This window comes from Petromyzon marinus, chromosome 3, assembly GCF_048934315.1.
Source record: "Petromyzon marinus isolate PM22_M1 ecotype Great Lakes invasive population chromosome 3, UKy_Petmar_22M1.pri1.0, whole genome shotgun sequence".
Lineage (NCBI taxonomy): Eukaryota > Metazoa > Chordata > Hyperoartia > Petromyzontiformes > Petromyzontidae > Petromyzon > Petromyzon marinus.
In genome coordinates, this window is record NC_133669.1 from 23,588,393 (window position 1) to 23,613,994 (window position 25,602).

A 25,602-nucleotide genomic window follows, 5' to 3' on the forward strand; every position below is an offset into this window, starting at 1 on the left:
AAAGGCACGGTCCGAGCATCCGAGAACTGCAAAACATTGCCCGTTCAAAAGTATCGAATTCTACATCACATCCAAAATCTAGCCGACGCTACATTCCCCGTAGGTACGGGCAAATGGCTTAACTGTGATAAGCATTTGTTAATTTGATTTCCATAAAATCTGTTTGACCTCCTTAGACATTGATGCAAGTACAAACGTCTATGCCTGGGGTTTACTTTTTTTTATTCTTAGTTTAGATGTTATAGGAGAGGAGGCAACAACCTTCCAATCCCACTGGCAATTCCAAACAAAAGCCAATCATAACGTGGCCAAGTGGTCCAGGAGTCAAGAGACATTGAGCCAAATTTCAATCGCCCGTAATTAAAGCAGATTCTCAAGAGGGGGTGGGTGGCCAACACCACACCCGGCCGCCTTTGTCTCCCTCCTAGCGATGTTTACACACCGCACCAGGTACTCATTTGAGGCCGAGTCGACCTATGGGGAGGCCCAGGACCGGTTTAGATAATCGTCACTGGTGTTGGCCGTGAGCGGGAATCGAACCCGGGTCGCCAGGTTCATAGCGCAGCGCGCTAACCGCTACACCACCGCTCCCCACATCACACGCACACACACACAGACAGACACGTGCGTGCAAAGCAATCCAAACATGGCGTGCGGTTCAAAAAAAATAAATAAAACGTCGCTGCTCGTTTTTTTTTTAGTGCACAACGTCGGCCCCTTTTTCATTATCGCGCACTTTGGGCTCCGTCAATCAGAGGACGCTCGCTGTAACAACCGCGGCGGCTGCGGCTGCTTCGAGGCGACGTTTCGCTCCCCAACTCGGCGGCGTTTTTATTGAGCCCCCCGGGGCATCGGCGCTCATAAACCTTCCGGGCGCCTCCCCGAGATCGGTTGAAGTTAGCAACAACAACAACAACAAATCGTATTTGTGTGTGTGCAGGAGGAGAGTTAACAACGAACGAACAGACGAAGAAAATAAACAAAGTTGCCTCCCTGAGCAACGTTGCACGACAACTTTAGGGGTCGTCCATAAATGACGTCACGCGATTTTTTTGGACGATATTTGACCCCTCCCTTGGTCACACGGCGTCACAAAAAGTCAGAACCCCCTCCCACCTCAAATATGACGTCACAAAGCTCTGCCCCCCCCCCAAAAAAAAATAAAACATGCTTCAAATCGCTTTAAACTATTGTCATTGTAGTGCGTATTTAATGTGCCGCTGCACTCTGATGTTGTAGAAGAAAACATTTATTAAAACAGTCTATTTAATTAAGTAGAACGTGTTGTCTATATTTATTTAAAGTTGCGCATTTTGATGTAACGTCACATTTCTCACCCCCCCTCCCCGCCTCGTCGCACATCGTCACAAATGTCTGACCCCCCCGCCCCGCCAAGGTGCGTGACGTCATTTATGGACGGCCCCTTAGCAACGATTTGATCTGAAAAAACTGTAACTTTTTGTAAAGGTCTCGCTTTAGAGATCACTCGTTAAGGGGATGTCTGCGTGCTGGAAAGAAAGTGGAATGCGTGGAGAAATCTCACCATAAAACGAGGAGATAACACGCAAACTTTGACACAGTCTGGTCCCTTCACCTGATGAAGGCCACTTGTGTTGTGGCCGAAACGTCGTGATTTTTGTTGTTTTATTTTTTTAGCTACGTGACTTTACCGAATAGAACCAAAGAGTATGGATCCTTGCAGTCACGAAAGCTTCAAATCTAGGATTTGAATTCTATACTTGCTTCGCCGCCTTCCACCAACACCTACTCGCTGCACTTGACGTTAATTTTTATTTTGTTACGTGGATGATCCCGTTTCAGCAGTTTCCTGCCGATTTCACGAGACACGTGGGTGCGTGTGAGCAACATCACGGCTCACGCACCACGGATCTCCGATTATCGCGGTTGGCTACGTACGGTGCGAAAGAAGTTCAACTATACATTCGCCGACGGAACGTCAATATTGCAGAGATATATACGAGTGCAGGATCCTGGAGGAATATTGTACAAGTAAACAACGAGGTATTTGACGGTCTAAAACAAAAAGACAAAACTAATTTAAACCGTTTAACGTGACAAAAATGGATACAGGTCCACATACGTCACCGTTCAGCAGCTGTAATGTATGTAGATGCAGTATATTCTTGGTGACTTTACCGAAAGAACCAAGAATATGAATCCCTGCAGTCACGAAAGCTTTAAATCTAAATTTAAATGCAGTATGTTGAACTTCTTTCGCACCGTACGTAGCCAACCGTGCCAATCGGAGGTACGGGGGTGGGGGGGGGGGATGGACAACAACACTAAACACAACCAGCAGTTCTAAAGAAATTAGTTTTCAATCCAGATTTTTTTTTTAAAGTTCATCGTCCGATATGAGGAAGCCACCAAAGCTGCCTTGACAATACTCCAATGTAGACATCCGTGGACGAACCTGCCTCGCATTATCCACACGATTGCCTCAAGAGGGAAAATATTATTCTGCAAAGCTCATGAATCATAAGTGCAGTGCCTTCAGCAGCTACGCGCAATGAGAACAGCGCGAATACCGAATGTGATTTTTATTTTTTTATTATTATGAGGACATCTGATCGTGCAAAAGTAAATATGTCATTAGGGGCTCAGCGGTCGCGTTTGTATCGCGTTACTCCGAGTTCAACGCTTGTGTTCAGTTCATATTTGCATGATATCATTCAAGCGGCAACGCATCGATTGCGTAAGTGCCTCGCATTTGAAGCCGTTAAGCACCCCTTTTAGAGAGAGCATTAGCCTGAAACGTGTTGCGTCAGAGAACTAAGGCGAACGCGATGGCTTCCAACGAGACTCCCTCGACGACGGCGTTTCAGGTCAGGTGCCAGTTGCAGAGGCGCTGGCTAGCAGCGGGCCCTTTGGGGTTACGCGACATTTCTAGATTTAAAGCTTTCGTGACTGCTAGGATCCATACTCTTTGGTTCTATTGGGTAAAGTCACGTAGGTGAAAATAAAATAACAAAAAAAATTAACACACAGCTTAAAGGTCGTGATCTGAGCGTGGCTTCTTCCACTCCAGCGCTGCCCTCCAGACAGTCTCGTCCCTTCACCCGATGAAGGCCGCTTGTGTTGTGGCCGAAACGTCGTGATTTTTTGTTATTTGTTTTATTTAAATCTTTCGTGACTGCAGTAATTCATATTCTTAGTTCTTTCGGTAAAGTCACGTTGAAGGGAAACAATATATATTTTATATATATAAAAAACAATATATATATTTTATTATTTTATCGTTTCCCTTCAACGTGACTTTACCGAAAGAACTAAGATTATAATTTTTTTGTTATTTTATTTTCACCTACGTGACTTTACCCAATAGAACCAAAGAGTTACGCGACATCTCAACCGGTGCAGCGCGGCGCGTGTGACTCCGACCAACGTCGCAGCGACAACTGCTCTCTCTCTCTCTGTGTGTGCGCATTAAATGGAACACGCCTCAGCACGGATGAGCGCACCAAGGCAGCTGAACCAAGACACAAAACGCAGGGCATGGAGGATATTGAAAAAGAGCTGCCACCACGTACAGCAGCTGTTCTTCTCGACAAAACTTGTCGTGGGAGATTTTTGTTTGGTCCTAAAAGCAAATGTGTACAATAATACATAACATTAGGTGAAATAAATGTAGGTCTGTTATGTGTTGTATATGCAGTATAAATGTGTGCACTGTGAACCTAGTGGCGTCGGGGTTAGATTTCCGCCCGTGGCAAACATGAGAGGCGAGAGATATCTGAACCGTTCCGAGCCCTTCAGCCTTCACCCATCCCCTACGGACAAGCGTGGTGAGCATAGTCAAACATAAACTAAACAATTAAATTTTTGAACAGATACATAACGAAATACTATCTCGGGATGACACGGGTGGGAAGACTGCCTGTTCAGCGATGACTTCAATGTGTGCCGCATTAATTAATTGTTTGTGCCAGACAACCGCATGCGGAGCGCATTCATTTATACATTAACTTCCCTCGGGGGTGAAAGAAAAGCGGAACTATATTGCACCACGTTTGTTTTTAATTTAGTTTTATGGCCAGACAGGCCCTCTGGAGGTGTGGGGGAATTAGCAAAACCAGACGACGAGGTTCAAACCGCTAATCCGAAAAATATTACCCTCCGTAACTTTGTTTTTATATCAAACGTTTGCGTTAGAAACTTAAACAGCATTACATTACCACGTCGCACACAACGATGCTGTGAATTTCCACCACCATCCCCCCCCCTCCCACTTGAAATGTACTCTGCTTTGATTTTCATTTCCTCTCGCTTATGATTTAGGGGACGTAAACGAGAATGGATCCTGCCCGCAGAGTGAGAACGGCATGGGAACCAGGCGCTGGGGATTCGTTCCGAAACTTTGCGAAAATCCCGCGCATGCAAACTGCTGCACATGGGGATGTGATGACGAATACAACTGTACAGCGTGGTCCAGATGTTTTGTGACCCCCCCCCCCAATTAATTCTCTTAAACGCAATATTTTTGTTTAAGGTTAATTTCAAACAGAAACTATTATATGAAAAGGAAAAACAATGTTAGGGGTCAATGAATTGGTGGGTCACGGGACACCTGGACCACTCTGTACAAAGGAACACGTTTTGTACGCCGCCGGTCGTGGTGTAATGGCCAACGCATCCTACTTGCATTCCCTTCAATTTGGTCTCCCGGGCGGGCAGTTTAAACAATGTGGAGACTTAACTTAAATCCGCCTCCCCCCCTTAAGTCTGCGTATGTCCACCAATAGAAGTGTAATTGGGTGATCCACCTCTTCCGTCCCGCGGTGGCGAAATGTTAACAATCTCGCCTGGTATGCAGGAGATTGTGGGTTCGATCCCGACCCTGACGCCTATATATTTGGAGTTGGAATTTTATCTCCCCGTGGTCTCCTAGATTTTTCTCTGGGTCCTCCGGTTTTTCCGTCCACATTTAAAATCAACACCACGCATTTATAGCATTTGGCTGATATACATTTCCACATGATGATGTCACTTCATTGAGCTATCATTTGTGGCCATGTCGCTTCTGAAAAAAGAGCTATGCATGTTAGTGGGCCTTACCGTTTAGTTTAGTTTTAGTTTAGACTTCTGGCCAAGCATGGAAGAAGAGGCCAAGTACCCTCTTAGGCCAGCAGTTGCGCAAGCAAGGCAATTTCAGGGCTCCACATTTAGCTCTTAAACAAACATTTATGTAAAGATTGCTTTGAACAATCATTTATGACAAATTGTAAATTTTCTCTACGCACACAAATGCTTTAAAGAAACTGGGCTGGGTTATTTTTTTTTGCTTCAACAAAAAACCAGGGGAAAACGTTACTTCTACGTTTAGTGTCACTCAATCATAGGCTGGTACCACCCGACCGATCCATGGCCATCAAATCATTGCACTCGAGGTACAAATACCGGCTCGTGCTTATTTATATACAAATGGTTTGCTATTGTTGGAATTTGTTCTACATGGTCGCGAACAAAGCTACAAACGAGACACCAACATCCTCACATTCAACGACTGCCACGCAACTGAACGCATTCGCAGCACCCGGCAGGGATCGCGTGATGGCTTCAGGTGGTCTTGCGTGGACAACTCAAACTCAGCCTCATCACCGCGAGCCCAATGAGCTGGCACTGCAATGGCTCGGCGCAAATAACAGCGGCGGAAACCGAAACACAATCTCTTGTGACTACATGGCGGGAATTAGGTGCCGTGTTGACACAGCTGACCAAGCGTGTATTTTTTCATCTTGACAATCTCAAATCCAGTGGTGGTGGTGGTGGTGGTACAGCGGGCATAAATACGGAAACGATTTTAATCTCTACACGATCCTTCTTCAACGGGGCCGCCTTTCCTCCGATAACAAATAGATAATTCTTTGTGGACGGTTTAGCCACAAACTCGTCCATATCACGGTAGAGTTGTGTGTGCACGCTTTAACTTCCACTTTCTCTTTCACTACTCGCTGTTGTGCATTGCTCTAGCCATTGCATAGGATGATGCTTTGCTATACTTTTTTTTATTCAAACTAAGTAATCTATAAGGTTACACATGTCTGTTGAAATAACGTAAACAAATGTATACAGCTATTTTTTTATTGCAACGCTTTCAGGTGCCGTGTTGGCCCATGCGGGTTGTTCGACTTTAGTTCCCCACGCGTGGTCAGTGCGAGTTGGTGAAGTTGTGAGCAGGCAGGAACGGTTCAAATTTCACTCAGCACTCATGTTTAACCAATGGTTGGGAATCAAATTCCAGTTGTCGAGTTCACAGAGCTGCGTGTTAACCAATGCGCCACTGCCCCACGCCCCAAGGTGTAATTTAATTCAGTGTGTCATGTTTCTACATACATAGCGTTCATTGTATCAGTACTTAAATCAACGGAATACATGGATCTGGGAACAAATGCAAATTAGAGATCATACTGAATGCTGAGAAAAGTAAGTGGGGTGCTTGGGAAGGACAAATCACGGTGAGAGGGGATGATGGATGAGAGTGGCGACGGGAATGGCAGCCAAAGGACGTAATATGCAGTGCCGGATTATCGTAGTAGCAAAAGTAGCAAATGCTCTGGGCCCCGCACTTTCAAGGGCCCCGCGCTAAATACTTTCAAGCTATCAATTCCGTTTCAGTGATTCTGCACTTGCTCTATTACTATAGCTCTATTACTATAGCCAACTAGTAAGGGTTGTTACGTAAACAGAACGTGGCCAATTCGTCACTAGTACAGCACTAGTGTATAGTGTAGTGTATAGTGTATAATGTAGTGTATAGTGTAGTATACTAGTACAGCACACCGGTGTGTTGGAGAGCCAAGCCACAACGTTTACAATCTGAGTACGACGTTTCGCCAGTAATTACAACTAGCTTCATCAGGCCACAGCCAGATTTGTAGAGAAGTCCACCTGTTTCGCTCCTTATATAGAGGCGTAGATGTGGTGACCACGCTTCTGCGCTCTTGCGCAAGGTGGTGGGTGGGGGGGGGGGATGAGTCAACGTACATTATGCATGCGCATTATGCGAGCCCTTTCATCTGCTCTTTCCTGTCCATTGTGTGTATTAATGCATAATAGTTTAATAAAATACACTGCACACAGGCTAGAATTGAGCCATGTGTACGAGCTGAACATGTCTGCATGCAATGCACCGATTCCTCGGCTAGTCTGGTGAAGCGTTCCTTCCAAAGACCAGGGTCGGAGCAGCCTCTGCCTGACAATATCATGGAATTACAACATAGCAGTGCGTACCTCCAGGTTGCACAATGTAAGCATCGAGTAAAAAAAAAAACATAAAACGACCTTTGTTGAGCTTTATCGATAACGACACAGAAAGATCAAGGGTGGACCACTCAATGTCCTCACACTGCTTGCGCAATGGCGGCGAAATGTTAACTACCTCGCTTGATATACAGGAGGTCGTGGGTTCGATCCTGCCCCAAGATTCCTGTATATTTGGAGTTTGCATGTCTCTCTCCCCGTGGTCACGTGGATCGGGTTCCCCGGGTTTTCCCGCCACAATTAGAATCAACATGCGTTTAGAGGGTTTGGTTGCTATACATTTCCAAACGATAAACTGCTTCGTTGAGCTATCATTTGTGATAGCCAGGTCGCTTCCGAAAAGAGCTGCATAGCTCTGTGGGCCTTACTTGATTAAAATAAAATACACTTTTCGATTAATTTTAAATGCCGTCGGCGGCTTATCCTGTTAGCGAAAGGTCTTCATTCGGTATTGGTTTCCAGCTCAGAGCTGCTGCACCTCCGATTAGCACGTTTGGCTACATACGGTACAACAGAAGTTCTACATACGTGTAAACTTACACTTGAGTTCTGACAGCCACATCCACTGATTGGCTCTCGAGCTCACAGAATGCCAATAGCCGGTGTCAGCCTGACACCAAATATTTCCACTGCAGCGGGAATTTAGCCTCGCTGATCTAACTGTGTTGTGACTCACCCATGAGACCTCAGGAGGCTCCCAACAACACGAAATCTCATTAGCGGCTTGTACGCTAGAAATTCGAAATTAATGGGGATGGCGGATAAGGACATCGGATGAAGATGAGCACGGCTCAAAGGTCAATTGAGCAGGGAGACGAATTGACTTTTGCTTTTTGTTGCAGGAAATTGGCTCGTATGAAAGCTGGAGGACCCAAGCGCGATTCCCGAACGTGGCTACGAGTCCATGGGCCAGAGCAGAAAATGGTTCGCGAGAGGTGGCAAATATTTGTTCATGCTAATTGTTGTTATCTGGGTGATACAAGTAGATAATGTGATTTGAATAGGGTTATTACGTAATTCACTTCAAATTGGCGGTTTAAATGTATTGGATTAAGGCTTCTCTTCATTCAAGCGTTGCCAAGTCAGGTGGTACCAACAAGGAAAATAAATGGGCTGGGCCCTTGGCATGAAAACATGGGTGGGCGAGTGATTATAATCTGAACGGGTCCCGGGCCTCTCGTCCACTTCACCAACCCATACGAGCCAGCACAGCGAAGTATGGTCAAACAATATCCATGATCTACGCAGTGTGGGGAAGCCTTCGGTGGATTGTATCAAGGCAGTAAAACATGTTTTTATTATTATTGTTATTACCAATGTGCTTCCTGATAATTAAAAACTGAACTTGTGGGTGCGTACAATTCCAAATTCGTCTCCTTTGTAAGGCTGAAGCTGATGTCGAGCAACAACTCGAATTTTACGATGAATTCGCAAGATTAAGGATCCTGATTTGATTCAAGAATACATTTTAGTTTTTTAGTCGTGATGAACGTAGCAAAATCTAGTGGCTGGAGGGGGGGGGGGGTCACGTAAACTCATTACATACGAGTAAATATGAATTGAACACACTGATTCGTGCAATGCAATGCATGCATCGTGGGCTTAAGAATCTATATCATATTGCACAGTCGTGGGAAGGTTTTACAATGGGCTGCCGGTGAGTGACAGCGCATCTGCTACCGGGGCACTGTTCCGACCTGCGCAGCTGATAATATCCTCTTCTGTTTGTCCGCAACAGTTGCCGTGTTGCAGCCGAGTTTGAGCAAATTAATGACACTTTTTTTTCCGTCCGAGATGCACCGTGGCAATATTCTACACCGCCAAGACGAACCTTCGCGGGCCAAGAGGGCGAGAGGAAGCTCACAGCCACGCTGAGCAGCGCTCTCGAACCGCACACACACAGAAAACCTGCGGTTGAAAGTACAGATCTTTCTTTCGAACGAGTCGCCAAAATCTCAGATAATCGCACCCGTGTGCTCGAGCGAAACAGCTCCGGAGTAAATTTTTGGCACCAGCCACGACTATATTGCGGGGGTGTTATCAATTTTAATGGCTCACTTCGTGAACTGTGCCCTGTGGTGCGTGCACACTCTGCAGTGTGTTTGTTCATTTTTTTATGAAAAAAAATAGCGTTCACCATGTGAGCGTTTTCACTTCCCGAATATCGAAGTTGCCCATGTCTGTTAATGCAGCAGGAGTGTGTAAGTTAATGCATGCTGGAATTTCTCTACTTACTGTACTCTAGTTTCCTCCCACGCAAAGCCAAATGCTCGTTACAGCACTTCAATTGGTCCAAAACATTTAACAGGACCCTCCGGGAAATGACTTTACGTGCAGAAGTGACGCTTTCACGGGTCAATAATTGACATTATTGTTATTATTACCGCAAGCCCTCTGCCTGGTACACAGTCCATATTTTTATTCAGCGGCCCTGGCCGGGCGTAACGCATGCTGAATCGCTACCATCGCCGCCCTACGTTGTGCGCTCCCAAATGTTGCAGCGATTTTACTTGAAAGCCGAACCCAACCACAGAACAGGTTGGTCCGCGGGGCTGTGCCGTGCAGTCCCCTCTGACGTGATGTCCGTTCGTTTCGCTCCGCGCGCTGTTTGTTCGCGTAGAGGTCGAACGACGCAACCGCACAAATCGGAAACACGTCTGAGCGAGATCGCCGTGGGTGCTTTCAAAGTTCAACTGCTCGATCAGAGGCCCAACTTATTACTGTCAGTCACCGTGCCCGTTGCCATGCAATAAAGCACCCAACTCAAGAGTGTCCAAGAGTGTCAAAGTCTTCTGTCTACCGCCATAAACGACAACGTTAAGTTTCCAATGTAGGGAAGCCATAACCCAAGGACAGTCCATCTCTGTGCAACTCACTAAAAAGAATACGAAATAAAGTCTCAAGGTGCTACTTGCGATGTATTTTTTTTTATATATATACAGTGTGTCAAGTAAATAAAAAGTGCAGGTTTGTTGGTACATAAAAAAACTGCAGCAAATGCTGTCTGGTTGCAGACCGTGAGGGCATACAGTCACTCCGCCTCTCTAAATGTCTAGCGTGGCCCAGAACAGGCCGGGCAAGTGGTGTCAATTACCTGGCCGGGCAGGGCTGCTCCAGGAGAGATAAGTTCATCGCAAACCCAACAATTATCACGTCAGACCCGTCGGGGAGGGGGGCCTCTCTTACCTCCAGGGGGCAGCGGGAGGGGGGGTTCTCTTACCTCCAGGGCAAAAGCAGAGGCACAGGAGAGCCGACAAAATGACTTTGCACAAGATGCAGAACCCCATCGTCTTCAAAAAAAACTTGAGTGCATGCACAGCAGCAGGAGCAGCAGCCGCCTAGGGCTCAAGGCAGAGCACGCCCGTGCAGCTGATGTCACCGCAGTGGCGATTCGAGTGGGTCTAGGTCAGTCAGCGCAGGTCGTTTTTTGGAATTCGACTCTTTTTCTGTCCTTAACTCGCTAGTTCCTCAACACGTTTGTGGCTTTGCTGTCGGTCAAACGCCCACGCGCGTTTGCCGGTCACAGAAAAAAAAGCATAAAAAATCATCACATTAAACGCCCAATTTCAAGTATCACAGCACGTCCCAAATCCGTCTATATCTGTGAAGCAATGCGGCGGTGTGCGACGAGACGCCCTCGTCCCAGAGACACGGCACACATGCGAGTGTGGGCGTTGAGGGGCGTGCATACGACAACATAGACGTGCAACCGATGTCTCCGTTGTGTTTTGTGGAATTTCCAACACCAATTGGCCGTTTTCAAAGGCCCCTTTTTTGGCACAAAGCGGCAGCGGCACGACACGACGGAAGGCACCTTGCCATGGCGAGCCACCAAAACTAGGAAACTGAGGTCTGCGTGCGTGCGTGCGATTTCTTTTTCAATCATTAAGCTTACGCGTGAGTGTGTTTTAGGAGTGCTAATGGTTAAAGTGAGAACATGAGTTAACTTTCATAAATACAGTATGTATTGTGTTTCCATACACAATTTAAAATTATGCATTGTAATGACAGTGTGGCATTATGGAGGTATTACGCATAACCCAGATGCATTCATATTTAAATTGTGTGGAAACTATCATACACAATGGATGGGCATCAATAGTACATTTATAATCTCATTTATTTACCCAGGGAAGCCGATATTTCAAAGGGTCCCTGCTTTTGGATGTTTTCCGATTCTATCTTAAGGTGTGTGTTTGCACATGGGAAGAAAAAAACTATCGACCAGAGAAAACCTCATTCATACAAGGAACTAACACTCAAGGATCCGTACAGATGGGTTTTACAAACACACTTGTTATACTGCCACCCCCTGGTCACCGCGCAGCTCAGTCGGTGATCCACAAACCCTTGGCCCCCCAAGCGCAGGATAGCCACCCCGGCTAAACCTCACTGCCGTGGGAGTCGAGTGCTAGGTGAGTGAGAGAGAAAGAGAAGAACGGCGGTGCAGTAGTTAGCGCACTGGGCCACGAACCCGGCGACCCAAGTTTTATTCCCACTCACGCCCAAATAACAGTGACGAACCGATCCTGGGCCTGCACGAGGTCGACTCAGCCTTGATTGAGTACCTGATGCATTGTGAAAAACATCAGCACTGGGGAGACAAAGGCGGTCTGAGGTGGTGCTGGCCACCCACCCCCTCATGTGCCGTGCCGGCCTTCATAGGTTCTCGCTAAGAGCACTTGCCCCATCCGTCTGTTAAAGGCTATAAGTGGGATCTTTGTCTTTATAAGAGATACACGTTTGAATTGACATGTGCTTAAGAGGTGCAGCCGACACGGAGTGGTTGTGTTACACCACTTCTCGGAAGTGTGGTCACAAACAATTCACATGGCAAACCATTTCAAACACCTGTGAAGCCAACAAAATGTTCAACATTTGTCAAACTGGATAGGTGTGGCGCAGATAGCGTGCCTGAAGTGAAGGAAAGATATTAAACTCACGTGCTTAACCACCCACACTGACCAACATGGGGAAGTAGAGCCAAATAACTCCCATGAACAGAGGGCATTATGAACCCAGTCACCTGAACTTGATTCAGCCGTGGATACATAAAGGGCCGTTCCATTACATTGCAAGATAAAAGTGTAAGTGTAACTGTATCTCTTGTGCAATTTTGAATGTGGTTCGGTCCTGTTCTGTGGGAAGGCAACTGTCGTTGCGTTACATTTTTCGTGACCGGTAAAGAGACCAGGAGGCTTCAGGCAATGTACAGACGCATACCTGCCTGGCGTGTACAGGATAATGTAGCATTAGGCGAGCACTACGGCTAATGCCTTGCTCAGGCGAGCCTGACTTTGCGGATGAGATACCGTACATCAAAACCGGTCCAGAGTTCAAACCAACGCTGCTGGAATGATGCACCTCCCGGAAGGCCGGGTGGCGTGTGTTTTCTAAGCAGAGGGACAGATATGTGAAGGAGATGTCTTGATCTGCTTATTGTTTAGTTTCTCATGCTCTCCGCTAAAACACTAAGACCGGCAAACAATATGCATGAACGCCATACGTGGAATTTTCTACTTGGTTCAAGGGAGACTCGGTTCACGTAAATGCTTCATCACAGAACATCTATTCTCGTGCGACAAAAAACGTCTTTAAAGCAAAAGTTACAGAGTGATATCAACTCCTAAAATCTTCAATCTTTATTTAATTTCAGAGACTAAAATTACATTTGCTTTTATGGTTTTATACCTATAGCAATCACTTTGAAAATTATAGTGCGGAGGCAACTCTTAAACAAATAGCATCTCAAGATCACGCATACAATTTAATAACGTTTATGTTGACTTTTTGGAATCTGACCAAATGCATTTGTCAATGACCTTCAAGTCAATTAACCGGGGGGTGGGGGTGGGAGTCATGCCCGGTTCAGATGCCACTCACCACTGATGTTAACCATTGCCGGGAATATAAATCAGGTCGCTGAGGTCATAGCCCAGTGAGCTAATGACTACCGTGCCTCCACTCCACCCCAAGTGAAGATACAAGGTTACGTATTAAACATTCTTTTAATACAAAATATATTACCTTTCATCCTTTCATGAGAATCCCTATGGAATGAAAGGAAACAAAACACTCTTACAAATCACAATGGTGACCTCGACGCGTAGGTTCAGCATACGATGCGATGCAGAATGATGAAGTCAATCTGATTTATGAAGGATGAGCAAGCGTTCACGCCTCCATAATTTAAAAGGTTGGTGGTGGGAGGGAGCGGTGGTGCAGTGATATGTACACCACACAATGAACCCAGTGACCTGAGTTTCTGGCCACGGCTAACATCACTGACGAGCGATATCCAAACTGGTCCCTACAACTGACGAGCGTGGCCAACTACGGATCCAACAAACCTCATGACTGACACGGTGTGGGAAGGGCTTCATTAAAGCCATGGTTGGACAAAGGACTGTGCGTATTTTATCACTCTTAACAAGAGCCAGGATGTAGTAGAGATTGGACATTTATGAGGAAAATAAGTAAGAGCACGATTTATTTCCATATTTTGGACGTGAACATGATGGCCCCATCCCAACCAGATGGCTCCATATTTATAGAGTCGCGTTCCGCATAAATGATCAACGTGACCCGCGCATGCCCATCACAAGAGATTCTTATTTTGCGATGTTTCGCGGATTCGCAAAAGGCCATGCACTTGGCTTCAATAGCGCTTAATAATAGTTCGGGAGATAAGAACGCCTACTGAACAATATAAAAATCCGATTTAAAAACTGCCTGGAGTAAACTACTTACATTTTTTTTTCATACTGTGTGGGCTACATTTGTGAGTAGTGAAATCACTGTTATAGTGTAAGGCAGAAGTGGCGGTGCAGAGGTAAGCACACTACGCTATGAACTTATCGAACCGAGTTCGAATCCCGGTCTTTGCTAATATCAGCGGCGAGCAATATGACTAACACTGCATAGAAAAGGCTTCATCCAGCAGCCGATTAACAAAGGGCTCTAAAGTATTACTTAAGGCAAGATAGGCAAATAATTGCAAAAGTCATACTCAGTATACATGCTAGACAAGAACTGTTTCGCTCACTTATTTGATTCAAGGATGAATTGCTTTGACCCTTTTTTTTTACTTTGGAAAGGTGGAATTTCCACCACAGTTTGTCAGCGCTGTAAACAGGAGTTGAGCTTCCATCCCGGATTGGTTTGAGGCGGGAACACGGTACACGCATTGGTTGATTTATGAAAGTGAAACAATACAATTCCTGCAGACTCTGAGCACGGCGGTTTTTAATAACCCTGGAATAAGCTCATTATGCAAACAAGTAGCAGATACATTTAACCCGTGGGCTTTCATGACCAACATTATGCTTCGTAACCAATTTCCACCCAATTGTTCAATGTTGTGGATTGCTCTCCAACACACCGGTGGTGCTGAAGCAGTAATACATTGGCGCGTTTGTTCACGTTACCACTTTAGAAATGTGGGTCTGTCGGGTGGAGGAGGTGGTGGGGGGGGTATACGACACAACTTTTGACTCCCGCGATCCGACTCCAAACAATAACGAATGAGGTGCAGGGCGGCAGCTATTCCAGGACACAGTACACATCGGTTCCATACCCACAACCTCAACGTAACGTTCAAACAATCTACAGTGCAGTGCATTGCATTGTCCGCAGACTATAATTGGAGATTCTAAAAAAGTAACACGGCAAGCGCTGTTCAGGCACCTCCCCCTTTTCGTGCGGCCGATGCAAGAGGCAGAGCGACGACCACAATTTCCACTTTCACGGCGGTCAATGGCCGCTGCGATTGCCTCCTCCCCCCACCCCCCACCACCACCCTTTTTATTTGCGGCTCGGGCCATTGCTTCGTCGGTATAAGTTGTTACGGTCAGCTCTCGATGACTCACAGTCGCACCACTAACGGAGAGTTACCACGATAACAATTTGTGTTGACTAAGTTGCTTGGGGGGCGAGGCGGCAAAAGGCTATTGTTGCCCAACCCTCTGTGCCACCACGCGAGGTTGAATGGAAAGAGGAGGTGGGGGGGGTGGTAACGGCGCTGTGGTTTTGTGTCAACCGAAGGGGGTGTCACGCCTGAGCACAGGCACGAAGACACGCAGCCTCGGCAGCGAGCCAGCCTTCTGAGTGGGCCCTATCATGCCAGCCGGCAAACTTTGCCATACTTCACTCCGGGGCTCACCCACCCCACTGGCCCGCCTGCCCGCGGGCACGGTGCCATGCAATGCATTCACATTATGTTGGGGTTCTATTTTGAATGACAGTGCAGCGTGGTCCTACACGTACGCTATATATGCGTACGTGTTGCGTTTAATGTCGGGTTGGGTCTACTGTACGCTGTTTGTTAACCCACAGCTGAATTGTAAACTTGAGTGTGGGTTATTCATTCATCTATTGCTGTACTCGTAAAACTCTCACATACACTCACTCCTTTCTAGGCACCAAACTCCAGATCTTCTCTGATGCCAAGGGTCAGTTAAGAGCTGTTGTGTGGGTCGTCACCGTAACAAGGGATTTTTACTGCTATGCGGAGAGTGAACTTTAGGGTAAATGCTGTTAGCGAGGAGCACCTATGAAGGCCGGTACGGCACACGACTCAGTACCGGATTATCCCAGGAGCAAAAGTAGCTACACATGTCACTACGGGCCCGCACTTTGAAGGGCTCCGCGCTAAATGCGTTCAAGCCATCAATTCCGGTTCAATGATTCTGCACTTGCTCTATTACTATAGTACTATACTGCCTTCAACTTTTGTGAACGACTGGGTGTTTAAGGTTAGCGATTTGTCGTATTATCTGGCTGTATAGCAAATAAAAAAAATAAACAATTACTTTACTATGCCAATAAAAAATGTCTGTTTTAATATTTGTGTGTGTTTTTTTTTTAGGGCCCTTGTATAGCACATGTTACAGGCCCCGCACGAGCTTAATCCGGCACTTACACGAGAGGGTGGGTGGCCAGCAACTACGCCCGGCCACTTTTGTTTCCCAAGTGGCGATGTTAACTACACACCGCACCAGGTACTCATTTGAGGGCTGGGTCAACCTAGGGGGGGCCAGGACCGGTTCGCATAATCGTCACTGGTGTTGGTGGTGGCCGGGAGCTGGAATCGAACTCGGTAAACCGCTGAGCGGCCGCTTGCTGAACACACGCTCGCCTTCAGTGGGCACAGGTTTTACAAGGACAGTAAATATTTTACAGGCACGTAGACGCGAGTCCCAATAAAGATGAAACCGGTTTACATGTGCCCTTTTGCCAACTATAGAATGTGCCACTACTTCGGCTCTTGCGCCTGTGGCCTTCCCTAGGCTCTGTGTGCGGAATATTTGCAAGACTGGATATGTAATCTTGCCATGCCCAGCATGGTGGGACACATGTCAGACTTTAATGTTGAATACACCTTATAATTGTTCATATAACACAGACGTACACAGTACACAAATATTGCTGCAATGTGTTACCTTCCCTGTAAGCGCCAATGTAAAAAAATCTGTTATGATTTTTAATTAACCAATGTAACTTTCATATAAAAGGCATTTAATAAAAATCTACTGCCCAAATTAGAGCCCTCTGCAAATTATCAGCCAGCTGTATACATTTCTGCTGAGGTCAGAGTTAACGGACATTGTGAAAAAATATATTTTACACACATATAGGTGTGCATATCTGTATTTGTGTGGGTGAGGCCATGTCAATATACTGTACCACACATTTAATTGGCAGTTAACTCTAGGAATTCATGCTGCTCATAAAACATCGTCAATTATCGGCAGACTTGCAAATCGATTTTGGAGTTGACTGATAAATTAAGTGCGGCACTAATTCAAGTGAGTCGATTTTTCTGCTGCCTATGTATATTAGCACAAGGTGAGGTTAGAAACGTAAGCGTTGCTCAAGAGCTTCCGTGACAAGGAAGTGAACGTATTTGTATATTTCCATTATGCAAATTTAAAATGAAGGTCACGCCAGTACACCATTACATTAAAGTTGGCAATGTTTTACAGCCAGAATGCTTCCTTTGCAGTTATAATATTGCAAAGAGTACTTAATTTTCGCTTTATTGGAAAAGGTTGTAAATCACGAAGGGACCCAAATGCACTTGTGCATTATTAAATGCAAGCAAAGGGAGTGATTCTCGATCAACAGCAGGCTACACCAAGTGTCGTAGCTATCAGGTGTGTAGGCAGTGAAACTGCACTGGGGCTCACCCGCCAGACGGGGCCCAGGTGCCAGTCTACGAAGTGGGCTCATGCCAATCACGCTACACCATTGTGCTACATCTGGCAGCAGACTAATTTGACATGTGATTGAGACATGATGGCACAAAGGCAAGATCATCAGTTGGCCCCCAGCAGTGATCAATCCAGGTCTAGTTGAATCACTAAAATTTAATATTGCGGGATTTGGACCATGAGTCCCTGACGGTCGCATGGGTAGCAGCTTTCAACGTTTGATTGTGCTCAACTCAGTGCACGATCTCTACGTTGCATACTAAGGGTCGCTGCCGCGATGTCCAAGACTTCTGGCCAGCGTGCAAGCCTAGGCCAAAATATCCCAGGAGAGGGGATCTCAAGAGCACCCTTTAGCGGAGGCCCTTCCGCCAGCATTGGTGTAAGCCGGCAATTGCCCTGCTGCACCTTTACCTTATAAACATTTCAGCCTGGGGCAGATTCACATCTTGACAATGCGGACCCAAGCAGCAACGCCCACCTGCTGAGATAGCCTCGCCAATGTCGGTAACATTGGAGAAAAAATGCAACATTGGCCATTGTGAATCAGACTCCACTGTACGTGTACACTTTACACTCGTGCTCTTTAGCGAGACGTGGAAACACAGGTGCTGCGGGTGCGGTTAATCATCCATGTTAATTCATTACATGGAGAAGGGGTGGGAGCGTGAGAGGGGGCTGTGTCCCCCTCATGAATAGCAGTTGTGGCCTTGACATATTGCTCGGGTCAGACGGCTAGTGTCTGAAGCATTTTGAGACACGCTAGGGGTCATCGTGCCTGATAATGTTGATGTCACATCGGCTCGCCATCGCTTCCTTCTGTCGGTTCCCAAAGCAGTTGCACAATCGAAACCGCCCCCTCCACCCCCCCAAAGTCTGCTTTTGCAAAAATGAATCACCATTACTAGAATTTTACATGGAGAGAGAGAGAGTTTGTGGAGTTTAGCAATTTCCATCGCCCCACCAATTCTACGAATTGTCGAGATTCACAGTCATGCTTTAATTCTAGAATCGATATAAAAAAGTATGTCGAAGCCACTGGTGACTTGTAGGGGGACTCGTGGAACCATTGCATGCAGTACGATTCGAAAACGCGGATCCTTACACGTGTGATGAATCAATCGACAAATCCTTACACCACTCGTGATTATGGGTGCTTGCTCCCCCCCCCCCCCCCCAATAGTGTAAGCCGGCAATTGCGAAACAAGTTCAACATGCCTACATCCTATAACCACCACTGCCTATTACAAAATCACCCAGAATGCTCCCGCGATATCGGAAGCTAAGCTGGTGGCAGCCTGCAGAGCGGAGGGACCGTGCACAAACAGGGCTGTCAACGGTGTTGCTGCGAGGCTACTTTGTTTGACACTCACATCCGCAGCTGACAATTTGGGTTGGTGAACGCCGAGAACTATTTAACCAAACCCGCACCGTGTTGAAGTATGGTCAAGCTCCCCACCCTCCCTGCCCCAGGACCTGATCCTCACTGCGATAACCTCCTCCTTCTCATCCTCCTCTCGTGAACATCGAGTTTCAACATGGGCCACAGGTAGACAGCGGAGAATGGGGGGGGGGGGGGGGGCTGATGGAATGAACCCCCTTTGGCTGTAACTTGACCCTGACCACCACCACAAATATTCACAAATCAGAACTTCACTTCTCGATGAAAATGTCCCCGCGGCTCGCTGGTAAGGCTGCAGTAGAGAGTCGGTGTCGCGCGTCGATTGAAGCCACACAGTCGTCGTGAGAAAGTGTGCGCCGTGTGCGTAAAACATTGTCCGGGGGGGTCGCTGAAGTCAAAGCCCTGCTCGCAACTCACCTGGGAAAGTGAAAATCAGCAGTAGCAAGAGCTCGGCCTCGTGAACTCCCATCCTTGGTGGCTTGGTGACCGTCCCTGTGTGTGTCTCTCTCTCTCTCTCAGCTGTCTCTCATGCTCCGTGCTGGATGCAACCCACGCGGTGGCGTGGCCACGTTGGGGCCTCACCAAGTGAGCGACGCGGCGAGCGAGCTAAATAATGAGCGCGTGTGTGTGGGCTCAGCACGACTGGGATGTGTGCGATGGTGTTGGGTGTGGAGTGTGTGTGCGTGTGTGTGCGGGATTGCTGGCTGGATACGCTGCCTATCCGGGCTAGGGATCGAGGCTTGGCAGCGATGTCAATTGAAGTGTGGGAGGTATCGTGACGCAGGCTGCTTTGGCCCCGGAATGTCTCCCCGCGACACCTGTACTGACCTGTGGAGGCGCCAGGGTGTGTTGTGTGTTATTGTTCTGTACCTGGCTGAACACATCTGAACGCAACTGAACTCACCTGCCAACGGGGCTCCGCTGCGGCTGCATGCCTCAAAGGGAGCGCGCTCACTGAACGGACGACGACGACGATGCCTGGCTACTATAGCGAAATAATCCAAATCTTAATTTACGGGACTAAAAGAACCAGTACTCTAAATAGGAAGGTAATTAAATTAGTAATTACACTCGACTACTGAGATTTGATGTAAGGCTTCGCGCACGTATTTTAGTCATCGTTTTTTTCGAGTAAAAATGTTCTCTCCTCTCTGCTGAATCTGTTTCTCGCGTCTTTTAAACATCCCAGGGCACAAGTTTGACCTTCAAACTGCAACCAAAAAGGAGCATCACCGTTGTTTCTTAGACGATAATGCCATGTGATTTGTTCAGAGCTATTTATAAATTTGATGATTAAGCCTCAATGAAGATGCAGTTAAATAAAGTATCATCTAGAACTTTTCTTTTTTTCCAAGCTGAATGAACTACAATGCCACAACATAGTGCTGCAATATAATAAATACTCTTATTTAAGGAGATTATTTAATAGTTGAATCTTGAAATATGGTTAAAAGTATAGTTGACATCTTCTCTATTGCATAACTTTTAATTATCGTTTTGTTACAAAAACATTACTTATGCAATTACATTTAAAGGCTCTGTATTATACGATATATAATAATAAAAAAAAATTAAAGCTTTCGTGACTGCAGGGATTCATATTCTTGGTTCTTTCGATAAAGTCACGTAGAAGGAAACAAATAAAATAATAAAAATATAAAACAATAAAATTCTCACGACGTTTCTACTGCAACACAAGCAATCATCATCAGGTGTGAAACCCAAAGCAAGAAAATTCGAGACCCTTCGAGACCCTTCGAGACCCTTCTACGTGATTTTACCGAAAGAACCAAGAATAAGATATATCACGTAGGCTTGTGCGACCAATATTATTCATAATAAAGGTTTTTGGGTTAGATCGCGTTATTTATAAATGTGTCGTAACCCTCCACCACCCGACACGGCCAATCAGAAAAAAGTGTCACGTTAACAAAAGAAAAATAGCTCACTACTTTAGCCCACCGGTGTGTTGACGAGTACTCAAACTGTAAATGTTGTGGATTCACTCTTCAACACACCGGTGGGCTAAAGTAGTGAACTATTTGTCTTTTGTCAACGTGACACTTTTTTGCTGATTGGTCGTGTCGGGTGGTGGAGGGTTACGACACATTTATAAATAACGCGTTCTAACCCAAAAAACCTTTATTATAAATCAGATATATAATTACTTTGGTATAGTGCTTTGACCAGTAGCAGAATTACTGACGTACATTAATCCGATAAGTCTTCTAAAAACAAAAACATTATTTGTGTTGCACACCCTTGTCCAGAAAAAATTAACAAATCTAAGTTCAGTCAGTGTTATGGAAAGTTAAAAATTAGCTACAAAGCATTAACAAAAATGGCAACACTCTCTCCTAAAAATATTTAACCTACATTACGAAACACATGTTAACAGCGTTTTGCACGAAGAGAAAAATATCAGTTTTCTTCAATAAAAGAACTGCATTGTAGCTAAATATTCTTAACCATATATGGACAAAAAATGACCTTGGTACACATGTAAACTGGAGGTGACAAGACAGTGATAGAATTTCAGACCGATTTCAAGAAACACTTCATCATTATTCTCAATGCCACTGGTGCCTCTGCATTTCTAAGCTGCTGTGCAGTGCACGGGACTTTCCCACACTTGCAGCAAGCACCCACACATCGTGTGGTACCCGTTGTAAGTTATGAGTTCCATCCACACAAGACTCCACCGCAGGATCTCAGGTTGTAGTTGTTCGCGTTCTCAACATACATGAGCGGCTGTGGGATAACAATTCCCCACAAGCCCTGTAGGTTAAGCTTGCGTGTTCTCATTCCTCATGGCATAAATGTGCCAGCCATCAGCTGTTCTGCTGTTCGAGACCCACGCGTTTTGCTTTTTAACTCGTGCCTCCAAAAGTCTGAATGTTCTAAAAATGTTTACGAAACAAGTTGTTTTGATCGTGTAGCCTAATGTAGAGCGCTTGTGAGACCTCGATGCTAAGGGCTCCAGAGCTTGCCACCACTAACATTGTACACTAAGTCCTGTGTATTCTTGCTTGAGTGTTCCATTCATTCTCTTGCACCTTTGCATCTTCTGTTCGTTCTGCTTCCAAAAGGTTCTGGCCACCAAACATCAGTCAAGAGGACCCTAAACCGGCATTCAGGAACGCAGGATATCGTTTCATTTTCTTTGATAACTCTTTGTACACAGGCTGTGCCAGGATGTCAGATCCCAGTCTCAAAGTTAAGTGCACCATCTCCAGAATTATTTCTTCAGGGCCATCAGTGAGGGTTTTGGTCCTCTCAGAGCTTCCATGAAAGATGTTTTTACATGGACTTAAAACGCGAACTCTCACTTGCAAATTGAACTACGGCACTATCTTGTCCAGCTGAGGGAGCTTCACGCTGTGTTTGTGTGTGGGCATTTAAATATAGATTACTATGTTCCGACTTACCAACCATTCGACTTACGAATAGATCCCACAAATTGTGTAAGTCAAGGACCACCCTATATTACTTATACATGGCTGAAGTTTTTCTTTAAAGGTTTATCTCCTGATGTTAAAGGAGGTAGTTATATTTAATTTGGCAGGTCTTCCACACCTCTGAAAGCTGAAGTACAATTACCATAACTGCTGATACTTTTATTTCCATATTTGTGCTGAGCTCTCCTTGGTTGTTGTTTCTCAGAAATTAAATGTAGCATAAGGTATATTTGTCCTCACCTGTGAAGCGTATACTGACAACTTGGTTATATTTAGAGGCCTCGAAAATCTGCTCACTCGTTTTAAATGTAGTGACAGATGAAAGACTGCCTAATGCAGTAGTGGCATGGCAATCCCAGTTGACAGCATCCATACAACTTTGAAGTGCAGAGGTCTGCTTTTACCAGCATCTTTATCTCTTGAGCTCACCATGCTTGAGGTACCCTTGACTTATTGTTTGTAGCCTTTATGTTTTGCTTGTGAAACTTGCATTCGAGGACTTGTGCCATGCAACTTGTTGCCATTTATCCGAGGGGGAAATTGCATGAATACGTTCAATTGCAATTCTGTTCTGTGGATCTCGTTTTGCCCTGGAATGTGTAGCTTTATGAAATGTCAAAAACTCTTGTTTACTGCCATTTAACAGTTTTTCCTTCCTGGTTTGTTGGGAAAAAATGCATTTTTATTTATTGCAGTGGGTCTTTGCTTTGAGATTCATACAGCTTACATGATTTGAAGAATGGTGACAGTGTTTTCACCAATCTGGAGAGAAACAAAATACAAGCATAAGCATATCTGAGGGGTTTACATACTTTATATATACTGTAACTTTCCTAATTCAAGGGGATCCCGACGCTCGACCTGGTACTGCTCACGGCTCTCACTCAATGCGGACATGCACTGGCAAAGAGGCCTGGGGGCTAGGGGGTGATGGATGATGACATCTGGAGGAACATTGGAAACGGCCCGTTGATGAATGAGCGACTACCGCTAACACACAGAACACAAGAAAACACAAGCTAAGAATGGTGACGCTCGATCTATTTCTGCAGCCATTTTGAATGTTGCAGCACTTTGGATGCACAAACCAATAAATATGCCTGAGCATTGACAATTAATTCGGTTCTGCAACCTCAAATAACGTAGAATTAAGTGTGCACTGTATTGCGATGTATTAGGCTTAGTGAAAATTAGCCAGTAAAAATATAAGTTCTGTTCTTTTATGGTGCCCATTTTGTTTTTCTGACTTTGAAAGGATAAGCTTGACAGTTACAGCTTGGCAGACAGGAGGAATGGATTTAGCGATCTCAAATGCTTTCTATATATAAAAGTACATGCTAACTTTAACTCAACAATTCGTTAACTCTTACAGAGCCACATTTTTCAGAATTCAGACTAGTCTACACGGTTATGCCATGCTGTAACAAGTTGGCAGGTATAAATACAAACTCCATGGTATTTGTCAATAACACTGGCGAAACATAAAAAAAAACAGGCAATGGCCCTTGTTCACAGCACGTAAAATACAACTTAAGGCAGCGTTAATGTGTTGGAAAGTAATCTGAAAATGTGGCAAGACAAGCAGAATATTCATAAGAGGTTTTTGGGTTAGATCACGTAAATGTCGTTAAGACCCGCAACCACCCGACAGAACCAACTAGTAAGGGTTGTCACGTAAACAGAACATTCCAATTCGTCACTTGTACAGCACACCGGTGTGTTTGAGAGCCAAGCCACATTTACAAACTGACGTTTCGCCAGTAATTACAAACCTCTATTATGGATATTGGTTGCGAAAGCCTACGTGTTAAGCAAACAGATGTTTACAACTTTATAACAAACTTATAATGAACGTGACCCTCGTTTTCGTAAGCTATACCCGTGTAATGACCGAAAAATAACCCCAAACCAATACGCAGCCGAACGGCTATTTGAAAATAAACAAAGGTCTCCGAATGGCAGAAAGAGGCCTCCACGGTGATTGGTCGGGAGGCAGACTTTTAAAGGGATTGCAGGAATAAGGTTTGAACGAGAAATCGGAAAACAGATAGTATCCAGGAGGTTATTTTGGGTTAGATCGCATAGAATCCGTTAGAGGGGAAGGACAGGGATTGGCTGAGGGGAAAACAAGGACAAGAACGTTCGAGAAAGAGGTCTGAGGAATATAAAAGAGGAGAGCACGTTCGGAGGAAGTTACAAGCTGGAAGACAAGCTCTGAGCCTAGAGTCCTTTATTGTGGCTGTGTCCAAATATAAAGTGGCTCTTACTATTTCGTCGTCAGTCGTTACACGTTTGTTGCTATTTCTCTCTCTGAAGCACTCGGAAACGTTATCCTTGTGTGCGTGGGGTTTCTCCGGGTACACGCCATGGCTTTCATGGGAAACACTACAGATGGGATATCCCCAGTTACACATCCCAAGACATCAGAGAGGAGAAACATGCACGTCGAAAGCGTTTCAAGATGTGTTGAGGGCGATGGTTCCTTCTGGTAAAAGTACGAATCACGATCATTAATCAATCATGTGCGAGTGATAGTATAGCACAGGGTGATCCATGTGTAATGACAGGGTGCCATCTGTTGACCAGGAGGGGTAATCACAAGTATGGGTGCGTTATATAATAACCATCTATAAGGGGGCGTAACTGGGCTAAATCTTAAAAGCAGGGCGAGTCGCGAAGCTCTGGGAATCTGCTCGAAGGTTGGCGTGGCCGGAGGCAGGGCCTGGCCACGCCAAGGAGCATATAAGGGCGACGGGACCAGAGGTTTGAGGCTGCCATCGCTGTCTTCGCCGTCATCTCTTCTTCATCGTCCGGCCGCATGGCCAATCCGCTGTACGGCTCCCGTCGTCGCTATATTAGTCAGCCAGCTATGTAGTTAGATGCCAACGATGGGGCTGTGTAGATGGGGCTGTGTGGATGTGTCAGCCGTGCATAGCCCTATGTGTATATATGTCGCTCAGTGATTGTCGTGCCTGCAAGTGTTAGAAATAAATAAGCGTGTCTGGAAGTCGCTCATTAAAAATGTACAGATAACCCACACCGATTGTGAAAGCGATCGCTCCATATCGTTGGCGGTTATGCAATAAACACCATTTAATAAAAAAAAACTCATTCATAATAAACACATTGCCTTAAAAGGAAAAAAATATAATAACCTTCCATGTCTTAAGAGTCTTACCAATTTTAACAAGTGCATAGGAACTGGTGGGAGATTTCTTGAGGCTGTTAAGTGAAACTTTTCACTATTTTGGTG

General features: G+C 45.5%; 1 protein-coding gene across 3 annotated transcripts in view; it reads right to left on the reverse strand.

The window, feature by feature from the left end:
- Positions 1–19,935, reverse strand: part of LOC116957480 (CD166 antigen-like) — a 69,462-nt gene extending 49,527 nt beyond the window's left edge. Inside the window, exon 1 of one of the 3 annotated variants that reach the window (XM_076053053.1) lies at positions 19,309–19,935. In XM_076053053.1, the coding sequence (XP_075909168.1) occupies positions 19,309–19,360 (52 nt within the window). In that variant the 5' untranslated portion in view covers positions 19,361–19,935. Of the gene's footprint in view, positions 1–10,501; positions 15,076–19,308 lie in introns of those variants that run through there. The other 2 variants (XM_032979661.2, XM_032979666.2) reach the window with 2 other exon arrangements.
- Positions 19,936–25,602: the final 5,667 nt, after the last annotated feature.